The sequence below is a fragment of the Falco biarmicus genome, chromosome 1, assembly GCF_023638135.1.
Source record: "Falco biarmicus isolate bFalBia1 chromosome 1, bFalBia1.pri, whole genome shotgun sequence".
Taxonomy (NCBI): domain Eukaryota; kingdom Metazoa; phylum Chordata; class Aves; order Falconiformes; family Falconidae; genus Falco; species Falco biarmicus.
Window position 1 is genome coordinate 93,621,788 of NC_079288.1, and position 13,164 is coordinate 93,634,951.

At 37.5% G+C, this 13,164-nt stretch overlaps 1 protein-coding gene across 14 annotated transcripts in view; it reads left to right on the forward strand.

Moving 5' to 3' along the window:
* Window positions 1–5,668, forward strand: part of SLIT2 (slit guidance ligand 2) — a 266,450-nt gene extending 260,782 nt beyond the window's left edge. For 10 of the 14 annotated variants that reach the window (XM_056326284.1, XM_056326287.1, XM_056326290.1 and 7 more), the window contains 2 exons: window positions 2,414–2,625; window positions 3,709–5,667. In XM_056326284.1, the coding sequence (XP_056182259.1) occupies window positions 2,414–2,625; window positions 3,709–3,950 (454 nt within the window). In that variant the 3' untranslated portion in view covers window positions 3,951–5,667. Of the gene's footprint in view, window positions 1–2,413; window positions 2,626–2,964; window positions 3,054–3,708 lie in introns of all 14 variants that reach the window. The other 4 variants (XM_056326298.1, XM_056326294.1, XM_056326299.1 and 1 more) reach the window with 4 other exon arrangements.
* Window positions 5,669–13,164: the final 7,496 nt, after the last annotated feature.

The following is a 13,164-nucleotide window of genomic DNA, read 5'->3' on the forward strand; positions in this document are numbered from 1 at the left end:
TAACTTGAGTGCCTGACATAGGTACCTAAAATTAGATAAGATGAAACTGTGCCCAAGTTTGCACTTAGCCTGATGTTCCTTTCAGTACAGTCTGAAGATGAAATTTAGGGCTTCAAAGAATGAGTGGGAGCAAAAGTATAAGAGTTGGCATAATCTAAGATTTAATTATCTTCTAAGTCAAGCAGAACTTTACCAAAGACCCTGACACAGACTGCTTTGATATCTAAAACAGCCTGTATAGGGTATGACGTGATGTCAGCGTCACCTGAGTAACTTCATAGATCAGATGTCCTAAAACTAGGTTTTTGTAAATGGAGAATAGATCAAATGCTGAACATAAAAGAAACAAAAGCCATCTGCCCTGTGATGCTGTCTAAGCCTTCAATTTTGAGTTGCTTAATCTAACAGTCTTGGAATATCAGACTTCAACCACAGGAACAAGATGAAATTTTTTAGGGAACATAGTTGCTTCAGAAATAAAGACTCTTGCATAACAGGGAACTTGGAGGTGCTTAAACTATTATTTAAGTTTTATATTTGTAGTTTTTAATCTCAAACTGGGTTTGTGAATGGAGGCTATGTGTTGTGCCTTCCATTTAAATATCCTGTGATGAGACTGACTTCCTGCACTGTTTTTCTTCCAAGTTACATCATGCCTAAGGCATTTGCACAGAATTAATGGTACAGATGGAGAAGCGTAATGTAGATTTCATTGATGAGTGGAATTTGGTGATATATATGAAATGAAACAGTTTTAAATAGTTGATGCAAGTTTGCCAAAGTTAAAAACTGTTATGCATTCTTTTCAGTTTTATCAAATATCTTACTCCACTGAAGGAGTAGAGTAAAAAGCAAAGTTTCCAGAAATACAGACTTTGTTCTCTAAAAAAATTTCAAAATGAGATGTTGTTCTTAACAGAACTCTTCTTTTACTATGAAATGCAGTTTTATATGAATTTTTGCTATCTTCAAATTCATAGGATCATAGTTTGGGTGAAAAGGGAACTTAAACATCACCTAGTTCCAACCCCCCTGCCATGGGCAGGGACACCTTCCACTAGACCAGGTTGCTCAAAGCCCCGTCCAGCCTGGCCTTGAACACTTCCAGGGATGGAACTGAAATTGAAACTGACGGCATCGAAACAAAGGATTTTATTTTAGATAGAATGGGGATTATATATATTTTTTTTAATCTAAAGCTATTCATTTACTTATATATTTATTTAGGTGGCTGCTGTAACCTACTAAGGAGGTTGTGGGCTCAGAGGTCTTACAACACAGACAGGAGAAACATTAGGAAGGGAGACCTTGAACATCAGGATTGCATTCCTCCCTACAGGGTAATCTTCACTGTGGTCTCCCTAGGAAACACTACATAGATAGGATACTTGTCTATCAAGACAACAGTTAATAACATTATTTCTAGGAAGAAAGTTACTGACCCTGAGCCACCAAATAAATGAACAAAAGGAAGTGATTTTATTCCAAGTCATTGGTGATGTTTTCAGAAGACGAATTGCCCTAATCTTCAGCTTCCACCTAGGAATAATTAAATATCCTCCTTTTGGGAAACACCACCTCTCTCTCAAGGGAAGACCAGCTAGGTGTTCCCATACTACTGTACATCAGAACTTAGCAGATGCAGCTTAACTCACAGCCTTTTTTGTCGTAACAGCAAGATTTGAGCCTACCATAAATGTTTACCAAAGATCAACTGAGAGCAGCTAGTTTAATCACTTGGGTGAGACCTGATAATAAGTAACCTTATTTAGTGTGAGTTTCTGCATGGGTACCAGATGAATGCAGATGGCTTTCAGTGACGTGAAGACCTGCCTCACAGATTCTATGACCACACTACTAGCAGTTGGTAATGCAGACTAATATGTTTGAAGGGGGAGCATGTCTTCAGTTTTGAAACTGCTATTGCTTTGGTCATAAAGTGTCAGTTAGGAAGTGCCTGACCTGTCTTTGTGCTGGGAGCCTCATACTTCATGAGTAACAATATGTTTTTTTTCAAATGATACAAGAACCAGAATTTCAGGTGGAGTATCCTTTTTCTCTACTTAATTCCACTGGGTTACATTTGGGCTTGATTTTGCTGTATTCTTCTCAAAAGCATGCTGAAAATTTCGGTAGCCAGGAAATGTTGGGTTTAATAACTGGCCTATAAAAGTCTTCCATAACACATCTACAGTGGCTGTTTTCTGGTGAGATAGAGCTCTGTACTGCAGCTTGTTCTGTGTAAACCTGCATACCAATTATAAACCACTTCACTGCATCTCACTGAAAAAGTCCATTAGAAACAAAAGCAATTTCTTCTGAGTACAGTCCAAAGTATTTGTAGTTAATGTTGCTTAGCCTGAACTTTGATGAATAATTTATTTTTATTCTCTTGGGCTTGTTTCCCCTGTAGATGTGTGCATGGTACCTGCTTGCCGATCAATGCATTTTCATACAGTTGTAAATGCCTGCAGGGACATGGGGGAGTCCTCTGTGATGAAGAGGAAATGCTGTTTAACCCCTGCCAATCCATCAGGTGTAAACATGGCAAATGCAGGCTTTCAGGACTTGGGAAACCATATTGCGAATGCAGCAGTGGATACACGGGGGACAGCTGTGATAAAGGTAAAAAAAATATGTTAATGTTGTTGTTTTGGTCTTAGAAAAGAGGGTTTTTTTATTAAAACATGAACAGCCAAAAACATTACCAATTTTTTTTCCCCACAACACACACATTTGTTGCTTTTTTTTTTACCATAAGAATTTATCTCAGTGAGAGAAAAATCAAACTTTTCCCATGAATTTGTTTACATTTTGAGGATTTTTTCATCAAATGTTTTGCTTTGAAAACATTTCTCTTTTTTACCTTTATTCAAAAACACATTTTTACTATATTTAACTGTTACCTTTTACCTGCTGTATCTTTCTGTATTTATTGTTTCTCTGCCTTCTGCAACTGAGAAGCCAAATCCAATGATTCTGCTCCTAGTTTTATCACAAACTCTACTTTTGACCTCTCAGCTTCAACTGATTTATCACAGCGAATTATGCAGGTGAGATGGATGAAAACAGGATGACTTTTCCCCCTACCTTTTTCTTTGTCCTTTGCCTATCAAAGCTCTCCCCCTCCCTCTCTTTCCCTTACCCCAGATGGCATTTATTTTGTATTGTACATAGATGTGAATAGAATAGAAGAATATGGTTGTGGAACTTCTAACAGATGTCTTATTTTTAGCTGGTTTTATACCTTAGTAATTTATGAAGTTAGTGGACTGTAACTTGTTTTAAATAAGAGTTTGAATAATATTAAACTCCAGGTCTAATAAATTAAATTGCATGCTCTCTGAAACATTTCACTATGGTAAATAGAACCAGCTGCAAGCAATGTAGGAATAGAAGATGTGTATTTTTATAAAACAGGAAAAGATTTAAGCTTCCAATTTTCTTGTCATTGTAATAGCCTTGTATTTATGGTTTACTACACATAATACAACCTTTACTGAGAATAGGAGGTATAGGAAATAAAGCTCAGCATTAATCAAATTATGTTTCGTAGAACCACTAGTTTCTAATAGAGAGGCCGAGTCAAACTTTAAAACACCAATCCCAACTGCAATTAGAAACACAGCATCTTCCTTAGCGACATCAACGATTCTTTGACCTGTGTCTCAAAAGTGCATCTCTTATTTTAAATACTGTTTTCTGCAGAAATCTCTTGTCGAGGGGAACGAATCCGAGATTACTACCAAAAGCAGCAAGGGTATGCTGCGTGCCAGACGACCAAGAAGGTATCGAGACTAGAATGTAAAGGAGGATGTTCAACCGGGCAGTGCTGTGGACCACTAAGAAGCAAGAGACGGAAATACTCTTTTGAATGCACTGATGGGTCATCATTTGTGGACGAGGTTGAAAAAGTGGTGAAGTGTGGCTGTACAAATTGTCTCTCCTAAGTGTCCCTGTCACACTTGTCTTTTGAAAATGTTGTATACTTATTGACCGTGTCGGACTAATTAATGCTTCATAGTGGAAATATTTGAAATATATTGTAAAATACAGAACAGACTTATTTTTATTATGAGAATAAAGACTTTTTCTTCATTTGAAAAGATTCAAGTGCTTGAACTGAGACTTCTCATAACCAAGAGGAGCTTTGAAGAAAAAAAAAAAAAAAAAAAAAAAAGACCTGGTAACATTGCAACAGAGATGGGAAACTTTTAACTGCTTTTAACATGGATTCTTCTTTATAACATGCTGAAGATACACTGACACTATACACATGTGACTTTCAGCTTAACAGCTCAGAGGTGAAATATTGACCAGAACATAAGGCTTGTTTTTTCACTTTCGTATCGGTATATTTTATTGGCTTGGCAGACCATACCAATCACTTACCTATGGATGAGGAAGCATTACAAGTGAAAAGAATCAGATTATGCAGAAATAACAATTGTATGAAATACGTTTTATCTTTTGGAATTATTAAGCATCTTGAGAAGATGGGGTCCCATTTAACGGATGGGAAATGGGAGATATGAGAATATACTATAATCCTGAAATCTCCTGATGATGTATACTTTTATGTCAGCATGTTAGGAAAAGAAGCATAAAAAAGTGTTTATCTACCCTTTTCCAGTATTAATTTTTTGTAATATAAATGTTTGGGGATGATAAAAATAGATTATTGATGGATAAATTAGTAATAATATGGATTTCTGTTTCTATGAGTTCTAAACAACTCTATACAGTATTCAGTTTCATTGAGAAATATTTATTGTATCAAAGTACATTGTACTTAACCCCTTTAGGCGATCCCTTTTACTGTTTTTCAATGCTTTAATATATATTAATTTATATTTGTCCCAGTATTTTTGTATTTTTTTTTAAAGGACTTAAAAATCAGGATTTTTTGCAATAGAACTAACGTAGCATGTCGTCTTGGGGTAAATGTTTTCGGTCTTTTTCCTCTCCTTCCCCTTCCTTTTTTCTTTTCCTTAGAATCTGACCACTTGGTGTCACTGAATCTGAAAGTGATGACAATCTGCAGTTTTCACGTACAGCAGATATTCAGGACACCTTCCAAGAACCCATAATGTATGACAGAAAATGTTTTTACACTAGGTGGCAATTGTAGAGAAGTTGATTTTCCCTATATACAGTACTTACAGAAAATAAGGTGGCATGTAGAAAATGACATTAGAAGGTAGATCTTTATAAATTAATATTCCCATGGAGCTCTTTACCTTTTTTATAAAAAAGAAAAAAAAAAAAAGGCTGTGCTATCAAGAACTGTGACTTTCCCCAAATAATAAAACTACTTCACTGCCCTAATGTTCCCCACGTTAACATGTTGCTGCTAAATTATAATGTAGAATTGGTAATCAATAGTGGGTTGTGTTCTTCTTTCAGTAAAACCCAGGGTACCCTGTAAAAATGCAGATGTTTTTCAATTTTATTTTATTATTTTTTTTACAAAAAAGTTAGATGTACATGTGTAATGCAGTGTGCTTTGTCTTATTTGGACTGATATCAGTAATGCTACTGATGTTTGTAAATTAAACAGATATTTACTTCATTAACATCTTTTATTTGTATTCTTCTGAGAAGTTTAAATTGTCTATCAGCCTTTAATTAAACATTTGTAGTTGCATAGAATATTTGGTAAAAACCAGAATAAAACCCAACCCTAGATCTAGTGTATTCATTGCTGAAAATCTGAAGAAGGAATTAACTTGGGATTATTACACCTACAGGCGGTGACATCTGAAAATGTTGGCTCATTACAAACACAGCTGAACTCATACCAAAATTAACGAAAGGCTTCTTATAAGTACACTGCATGAAAAGGCAAACTGAATCTCTCCTAATATTTTAATGGTTATCCAAACGACAATTTGACAGCTCTTTTAGCAAGTAATTTGATTCTTCAGAGGGATTAATTGTCACTAATCTTGGACTAAGTATTTGAAATTTAAGCAATTGGATGGGATGATACTTAAGCAGGTTTCTCTTCTGTAATATAATTTTTACAGAAAATTCTGTATTTATTTTACTTAGTCTGCTTTAGAATTTGTCTGAATGTGCAATGAAACAGCCTTTGGCGTGAGGCCACCTTTGCAGTTTGTATGACTTCTAAATATTCTTCTGTAAATACGGGTAGCTTTGAGGAAAAAAAAGGCATTTTTGCATAACAGTACTTACATAGCATTCTTGGTGAAACAGTATTATTTTTCTGTGTATGATCAAAATCCCTGTACCAAGTATCTGGAGTTGGACTGCTCTGTCCTCATACTGACAGAGAAAAAGGAATTTTGCGCTGTATTCAGGCAATGCTAGCAGCTACTGGGGATCCTGAGGCCAGCAAGACAGGGCCTTTTTGTGGTCTTTAAGCAGAACCAAGCAAAAACTTAAAACAAAAAACAAACAAACAAAAAAAGAAAACCCCAGCAAACAAAAAAGAAAACAAAACAACAGAAAAACCCCAACAAACAAACCAAACCAAACCAAAAAAAAACCCAAACCCCAACAAAAAACAACTTTGGCACCTACCCCTCTGGAGGAATATAAGGCACCTACATAAAACAGTGACTCAGCTCACACCTTAAAAACCCGAGCAGCCCTGTATTCTCACCACTGGAAGTCCTTCAGCACCAACAAGGTGTGTTACTCTGCATGACGAGAGAACTTTTCTCAGTGAGATGAGTCACCCTGAAACCTTTTTGCCTAAATCAAGTTTCTCGTTATATTGCTGTAATAGGCTGCCTTCTGCTTACATTCGCCAAAAGAGAAATGGGGATCTGAGGGAACTGTAGCTTTAAACATAGCTAACCAGTGGAGAATTTAGTTCAGTGCAGAACACTCCAGACACGTAGGTCTTCATTCAAAAACATGTTATACACCTTTTAACACAGCGCTCGGGGATTAGGTTTCTCTCCTAGGGTCAGAGGAGAGAATGTATGAGAGGAATCACTCATGCAGTCTGCTTTGAATGTATTGAATCGAATGCATAAAAACCATTGGGTCTGAAGGATACAAATCAGTACGGTGACCAAGTTGCTCCCTTTGAGTTAGCACTACGTACAATTCAAATTCTTTTTTAATTAGGAACCAAGAAAACTGAAACTTGACAATGCCGTCATTTTCTGCCAATATTCTTAAAAGCTGTAAAAGAGAAAGCACATGAATAGTGCTTAATTTGTACTGGTTCATGCACAATTCATACTGTCATCTCACAGATGACAAAAATGTGAAAAAGCATGAAAAAAAGACCACTCAAATTAAATAGTAACAAGTCACTGCTTTTTTGTTAACATTGAAAGTCAATTCAGAATAGGCACTATCACACATGGAACCAGATTCTGCAGTCTGCATTAAAGCTTCGGGGGGAGATGGATATGTGAGTTGTAGAAATACTGGTTTAAGCAAACAAATGATGGGCTTTGAACAAGCTTTGAGAAATACAGTTTATTTTCTAAGCTCTATTGTAGTAACAGTTTTGTCTTGTATCCAGAATACTTTGCATTGCCATATGGGGATATTATGAGCTTCTGTATTACAAGAATCATGGTAATATGATGATGCTTTCTGTAGATGCCACAGTCAATATGATATTCATATAGTGTTACAAAGGTATTTGCCTGGAAAGACCGGAATGCAGAGGCTTTATAGATGACAAAAATCTGGCAGACCTGGTGATCTGTGGAATGAATGTACTTGCAGGGTAGTAGCAAGGCAATGGAGAAAGTGGATGTCACCATTTAATTTTTATGAGATGAGTGATGATTAAGAGATGCGGGGGAGAGTGGTATGTTTTGGAAAGGAGCTTGCTGTTAAGAAGAAAATGCCCAGAAGTTTTGGAAAAGTGTCAGAGTGTTGGTGGCTGTTTGCATTGAAGCTCTATTTTGGGAGCCTTATCTGTTACTGCTTGAAACTTATGTCTTTAAAAGAAACCTCTTTACAGTTCTGAAAAATGTGCACTTGATCTTTCTATCTGGAGTTAACCCTATTGTCTGAGGAAAAGTTTTATCTTTTGAAAGCAATTCAGAATCCCATCTTTTGGTTCCTTTTTGTTTGCCTTTAGAAGCCAGTGTTAATTCTTGCAGTAGCTCATTAGACATGCAAGTGTCTGTGCTTCAGCTATGCCACCTTACAGTGGAGAGCCTGGCACATAATTTCAGTTCCCATAAAGTGCAAATCCCCATTTGAGCCATTCAGGATTCTTGGCTTTTAGAAGAAATACCTATGCACTGAGCTGGTATCTCCAATCTATTTAAGATTCCTAGAGTGGAAATCAGAAAATTGTTGGTAGTTGTGACTATGTAGGGGCTGTCAGGAGTAAAGTAAAACTGAAGTGTTTGCCTGCACGCCTGGAGAGCCTGGCTCAGCCTGGAGAGCCTACTGTTTTACTGTGTTCTTTATGTATTGTGTTCCTGGGAGAGCGGGAAGTCATTGTGCTCATCCTTTCAGAAATGTCTGAGAGTAGAGGGATTTTGTGTCCTTTTGCAAATAAATTGTCTAGGCTGGAAATCATAGGCCTCTTTGGCCCTCAGCCAGGTTAAACTGTGTATGTATACCTTAATATCAGCCATCATCCTGGACACCAACAGTTCATGACGTTAAAAAAGTGAGTAAGTTTTGCTCTCAGTTTAATAAAACACAGATGGGAAAAGCAAACCAAACACAGAGTTAACAGCTCTATTCACTAGTCTCCTGGGCTCCATGTGATTAAATCAGAGTTGGAGGGTATGTTCCTGCTGCTGCTGTTCTGGCCAGTGTCCGTAGGGGTGATGGCCAGCAAAGAAGTATTCTGTCAGTGCTGCATGTCATTTGTCAAGCTGAGAAAAAACAGTCTCACTGAACAGCAAGACTTCTGGCTATCCACGGTCCCAGCAAATACGCTCCAGCTCTACAGCATGACACCCATGCTGCAGGAATTTTGCTCAGCCATGGGAACAGACTTTAAAACTGCCTCCCAGATCCACAGCTTAATTTCAAAATGTTGATCTTGGTAATGCTTTCTGATCTTTACAACTCCATCCTTTTATTTCATTCCAGTTCAGAGGTAAATTCCTTTAATTCTGAACGTCAAGCCTCAGTACTCTCAGTTGCTGCCCTATACTACATACAGGAGGTTAAGACTTCTTTTCTGTTCCTTTTTTAGGTATTCGTTAACTTTGGTAGAGGGATCAGAAGACCTGCCTTAAAGAAGAAGAGAGAGGTTATACATCCAGTTACAGAGATCAGATATTTTCATGTCCTTTATAATTTGGAAAATGTTACATACACCGCCCTCCCCACCCCCACCCCCCGCCCCCGGAGCAGTCTGACATCCACAGATTGATATAAACTTAATATTTTGTGGATTTATAGACTCAGACAAGGGGAATTGTTATCTGTTTTTGTCAGCTATAACTTTTTTTTTTTGTCTTCATTCTTTTTAGGATACTTTTCCGTATCATAAGAGACAAGTAAAGATAGAATTAATGTGCCTGGGTTGCTTTACTCTGTCATTGAAGTTCTTTAAAAAGATCCAGTAGCCCTTTTTCCAGGACATTTTTATTCTTTCTCATAGTTTTTCATATTCTGGGCTTCAGTGTGTTGTTTCTGTATGAAACTTTGTCCACTTTGTTTAATTTCCAGGACAGATTTAATCCTTCTAAAGAGAGAGAAAGGATACCTTTTTTTTCCTGCAGCTGTGCCTAAAATCTCTCACAGCACATCTTCAGAAGTATGTTTCTTTCAAAGTCCTCTGAGAATAAGTTAACTTGAGCTGTTTTGACTGCAAATTTGGGTTTTTTGCTTCTGATTAGCTTTATTTATTTAATCACATTTCTGTGTTTCTGCTATGGTAACAGCAATAAGAGCAGTACCAGCTGACCTCTGCTTTAGAAGTTGGTTGCTGTTTTGAAATAGCAAGTTTAAAGAGGTTTATATTTGCCTGTTCTCTCTCCTTTTTCTTTTTTTTCTTTTTTTTCTTTTTTTTTTTTTTTTGCAATTGGATTGCCTTCCATATCAGTTCACCCATTTTTGTGCAGTTTTATGATTATTCTGTAAAGGAAAGGTAAAACATGAATTGTCAACAGTAATAAAACCGACCGCAGAAGATACATTGATCTACCAAAAAAAAATAGTTTCTAAACTGAGATCACAAGTTACTATTCATTAATTGTTACCTTTGTTTTTGCTGAACAAACTGTTATATGATTAGTGAACAAAGACATTAAGCAACCTCCAAGTACACTCCTAGAAATAATCAATGCAGTGTGTCCAGGGCTGGAGAAGGAAGAAAAAGGGGCCTAAGAGTTATCTAATTCTGGTACACCTTTTGTGGAGAGGGAGGTTTGGGCATATTTCTGGGTCTGAATATCCACGGTGAGCCCATGTGGCACTGCATAGACTCCACTGCAGAAAAATGTTTACAATTACCCTAAATAAATAAAAAAATAAACTAATGAGAAACTTTACAAAGCAGCTTAAAAACAAGAAGCAGAAGGTTTGTTAAGTCTGGCTTGATTAAAGCAGCGCTCATCATCCATTATCACAAAGCACGGACCAGCCTTTGGCATTCACCCCTTCCCCAAAGCTCCAGGCACTCCAGACACTCCTTGCTTCTCACCCACCAGGCTCCAGACCCGGCTGTGCCTGCCATTCCCACAGCCATCCCTGATGAGACACTTCTTCCTTCCCTTCCCAGTAAGTCACAGCAATCCCCTTCCTGCATGTGCGTTCACTGAGGTAACTGGAGGCATCTGGCGGGGGCAAAACACCACACTGGTGATGGAAAGAACGGTCTCTGTCTAATTAATGTTTGAGCATATAAAAATCCAGTGTTATTTATTAAACTGTAACAGCAATGTGTTCGTACAAGTCAGCAGGAATGGTGGCTGGTGTAAGTAATAGAACTCCCATTCTGTGTGTGACGCGGAGAACGCAGCCTCTTCGTTTTCATTCTGAAAAGCATGTGTAACTTCGGGTTAATTGGAAGGAAGGAGAAAGAGACTGAGCACTAACTGAAAATGTGCTCAGCAACCACAGTCAAAAGCTATAAACAAACAAAAATTATGCCCCAGTTTGTTTTGTGGGGGTTTTTTTTGTTTTGTTTTGTTTTGTTTTAACTAAGAGAACAAAGAACAAACAATCAAATAGGTAAGGTACAAGTGCCTGGGAAATAAGAATGCTAAAAATGAACCATCTCTGGCTACATCAAAATGCTGGGCAGTGAACACACAAGGGAATTAACACCTGTAATTCCTCATGGGTAACAAGTACAGCCATGTATTTCCAAAATTCTGTAGAAAGGGAACTTATAGCCCAGAAAGTAGGGGCCAGCCACAAGCCATCCTACTGTTAATTCATGCTGACATGAAAGAACCGTTTGGGAATAACTTCTTTGAGCAGAAGTGATCACAGTCCATCTGAATTTCACATGGTAATGAACAGGCTTGTAAAATGCAGAAAAACAACGGTATTAGAGCACAGAGAAGAAAATATTACAGTTTTAAGACATCTAGGGCCAGATTCACTGTAGGCTTATGCTGCTTCATGCTGTTTCAGTGATGCAAAGCAGCTGTAAACCCAGCGCAGCTGGCCTGGAGCCACTACATCTATCTGCTGGAAAAAGGAGTTAATGATTTCAGTGCACCAAACCTGGGTTTGCAACTGCAGTCCACGCTCCAGCGTGTTGACTACAGGAGCCATCATTTGTGTTACTTTGGAAAAGCCTTTTGTGCCCCTCTCGCTCGGCTCTGCCCCTTTTTCTCATGTAAGCAGTGCCGAGGATTTGTGGGAAAGGAGCTTGCTTGCTTACCAGTGCTGCTCTCCAGACTACAGAGGATTGAAGAGAATTGGCAAATCATTTTCTGCAATAGCAATCAAAAATGGACGACAAGAGGTCTTTAACCAAAAAAAAAAAAAAAAAGAAAAAAAAGAAAAAGAAAAAAGGAGTACTATTGTAGTAAAACCGCTTCTAGTGAAGTCATTATTTCTTTAATACTCACTTTTAAAGACCCACTTAATTGTGGCTCCATAAGAAAGCATTATGGAAAACAGACTCTTGCACAATCTTTAGTGCGCATGTATATATATACACACATATATAAGGGCAGAAAGTACATACCTTCTGTTTTTTTGTTTTTCAGGATGTGAACTTATCTATGCTTTTCGGTTCCCCTGAGCAGCTCCGAACAACAGCAGGTATGATTAAGAATTCAAGGTAGCTGGCAGCGAGGAAGTTTGACCTAATATATCTTGACTTCGTTCTCTATACTTTCAAACACAGCATGTCTGCGTGGTACACACTGTAATTTACTGGGGCACAGCATATCTGTTTTAGTCACATGCATGCACTAAAATAGCTGTGTGCACATGGAGATCACTTCTCTTTTTTGGGGGTGTTTTGTTGTTGGGGTTTTTTTGATTTTAGCCAAATTAGGGGATCAAAGCCATGTAAAACCTTTTGTAATGAAACTTGAAGCCACATGTAATGAAACCAGATAGTTTTTCCTTTCTGATCTAAAGTCTTTCCTGTTTTCGGGCATTACTATAAACGTACATCTTGGTCCAGTCTGTAACTTGCTCCAGCTTGGATTAGATTTGCAAACAGTTTGATGAATCTGGGATGATTTATAGCTTTAAGTAGAAAGAAAACAAACAACAGAATCTAATGTTTGGCCTGTTTTAGGCTCAAAATCAAGCGTAACCTCCTACTGACTCCTTTGGGATTTTTGTGTCTTTTCAAATCCCAAAAAGAAAGCACCCCACTGAATCCTAAATCCAACATGAAAAAGATACTGCAGTGGTAAATGTAGAAGTAAGTTTCACAAATATCCTTTCCTTTTCTGAGAGATTTCCATTTAGGCTTAAATGAGGAATTTGTACAGAGGCAGATTAGGGAAAATATTTCTTCCTTAGTACAAAGAGCTGGATGTACTCCTCTTTGTTCAGAAGACAAGCAGTATATCTACCAAAGAGTATTTTATTCATGCCATCCACAAACTTGTTCATTCTCTTTTAATTCAGCTTAAAAGGAAGATGACAAATACCACCAGGGAGCTGTTTAGCTAAGGGAAGTGTAACATTCAGAAAAATCAATACAGATCTGCAAAGAGAACACGGCTTAAACTTAGCATGAAAATAATGTGAGTTATAGCAGCTCTAAGGATTCCTATT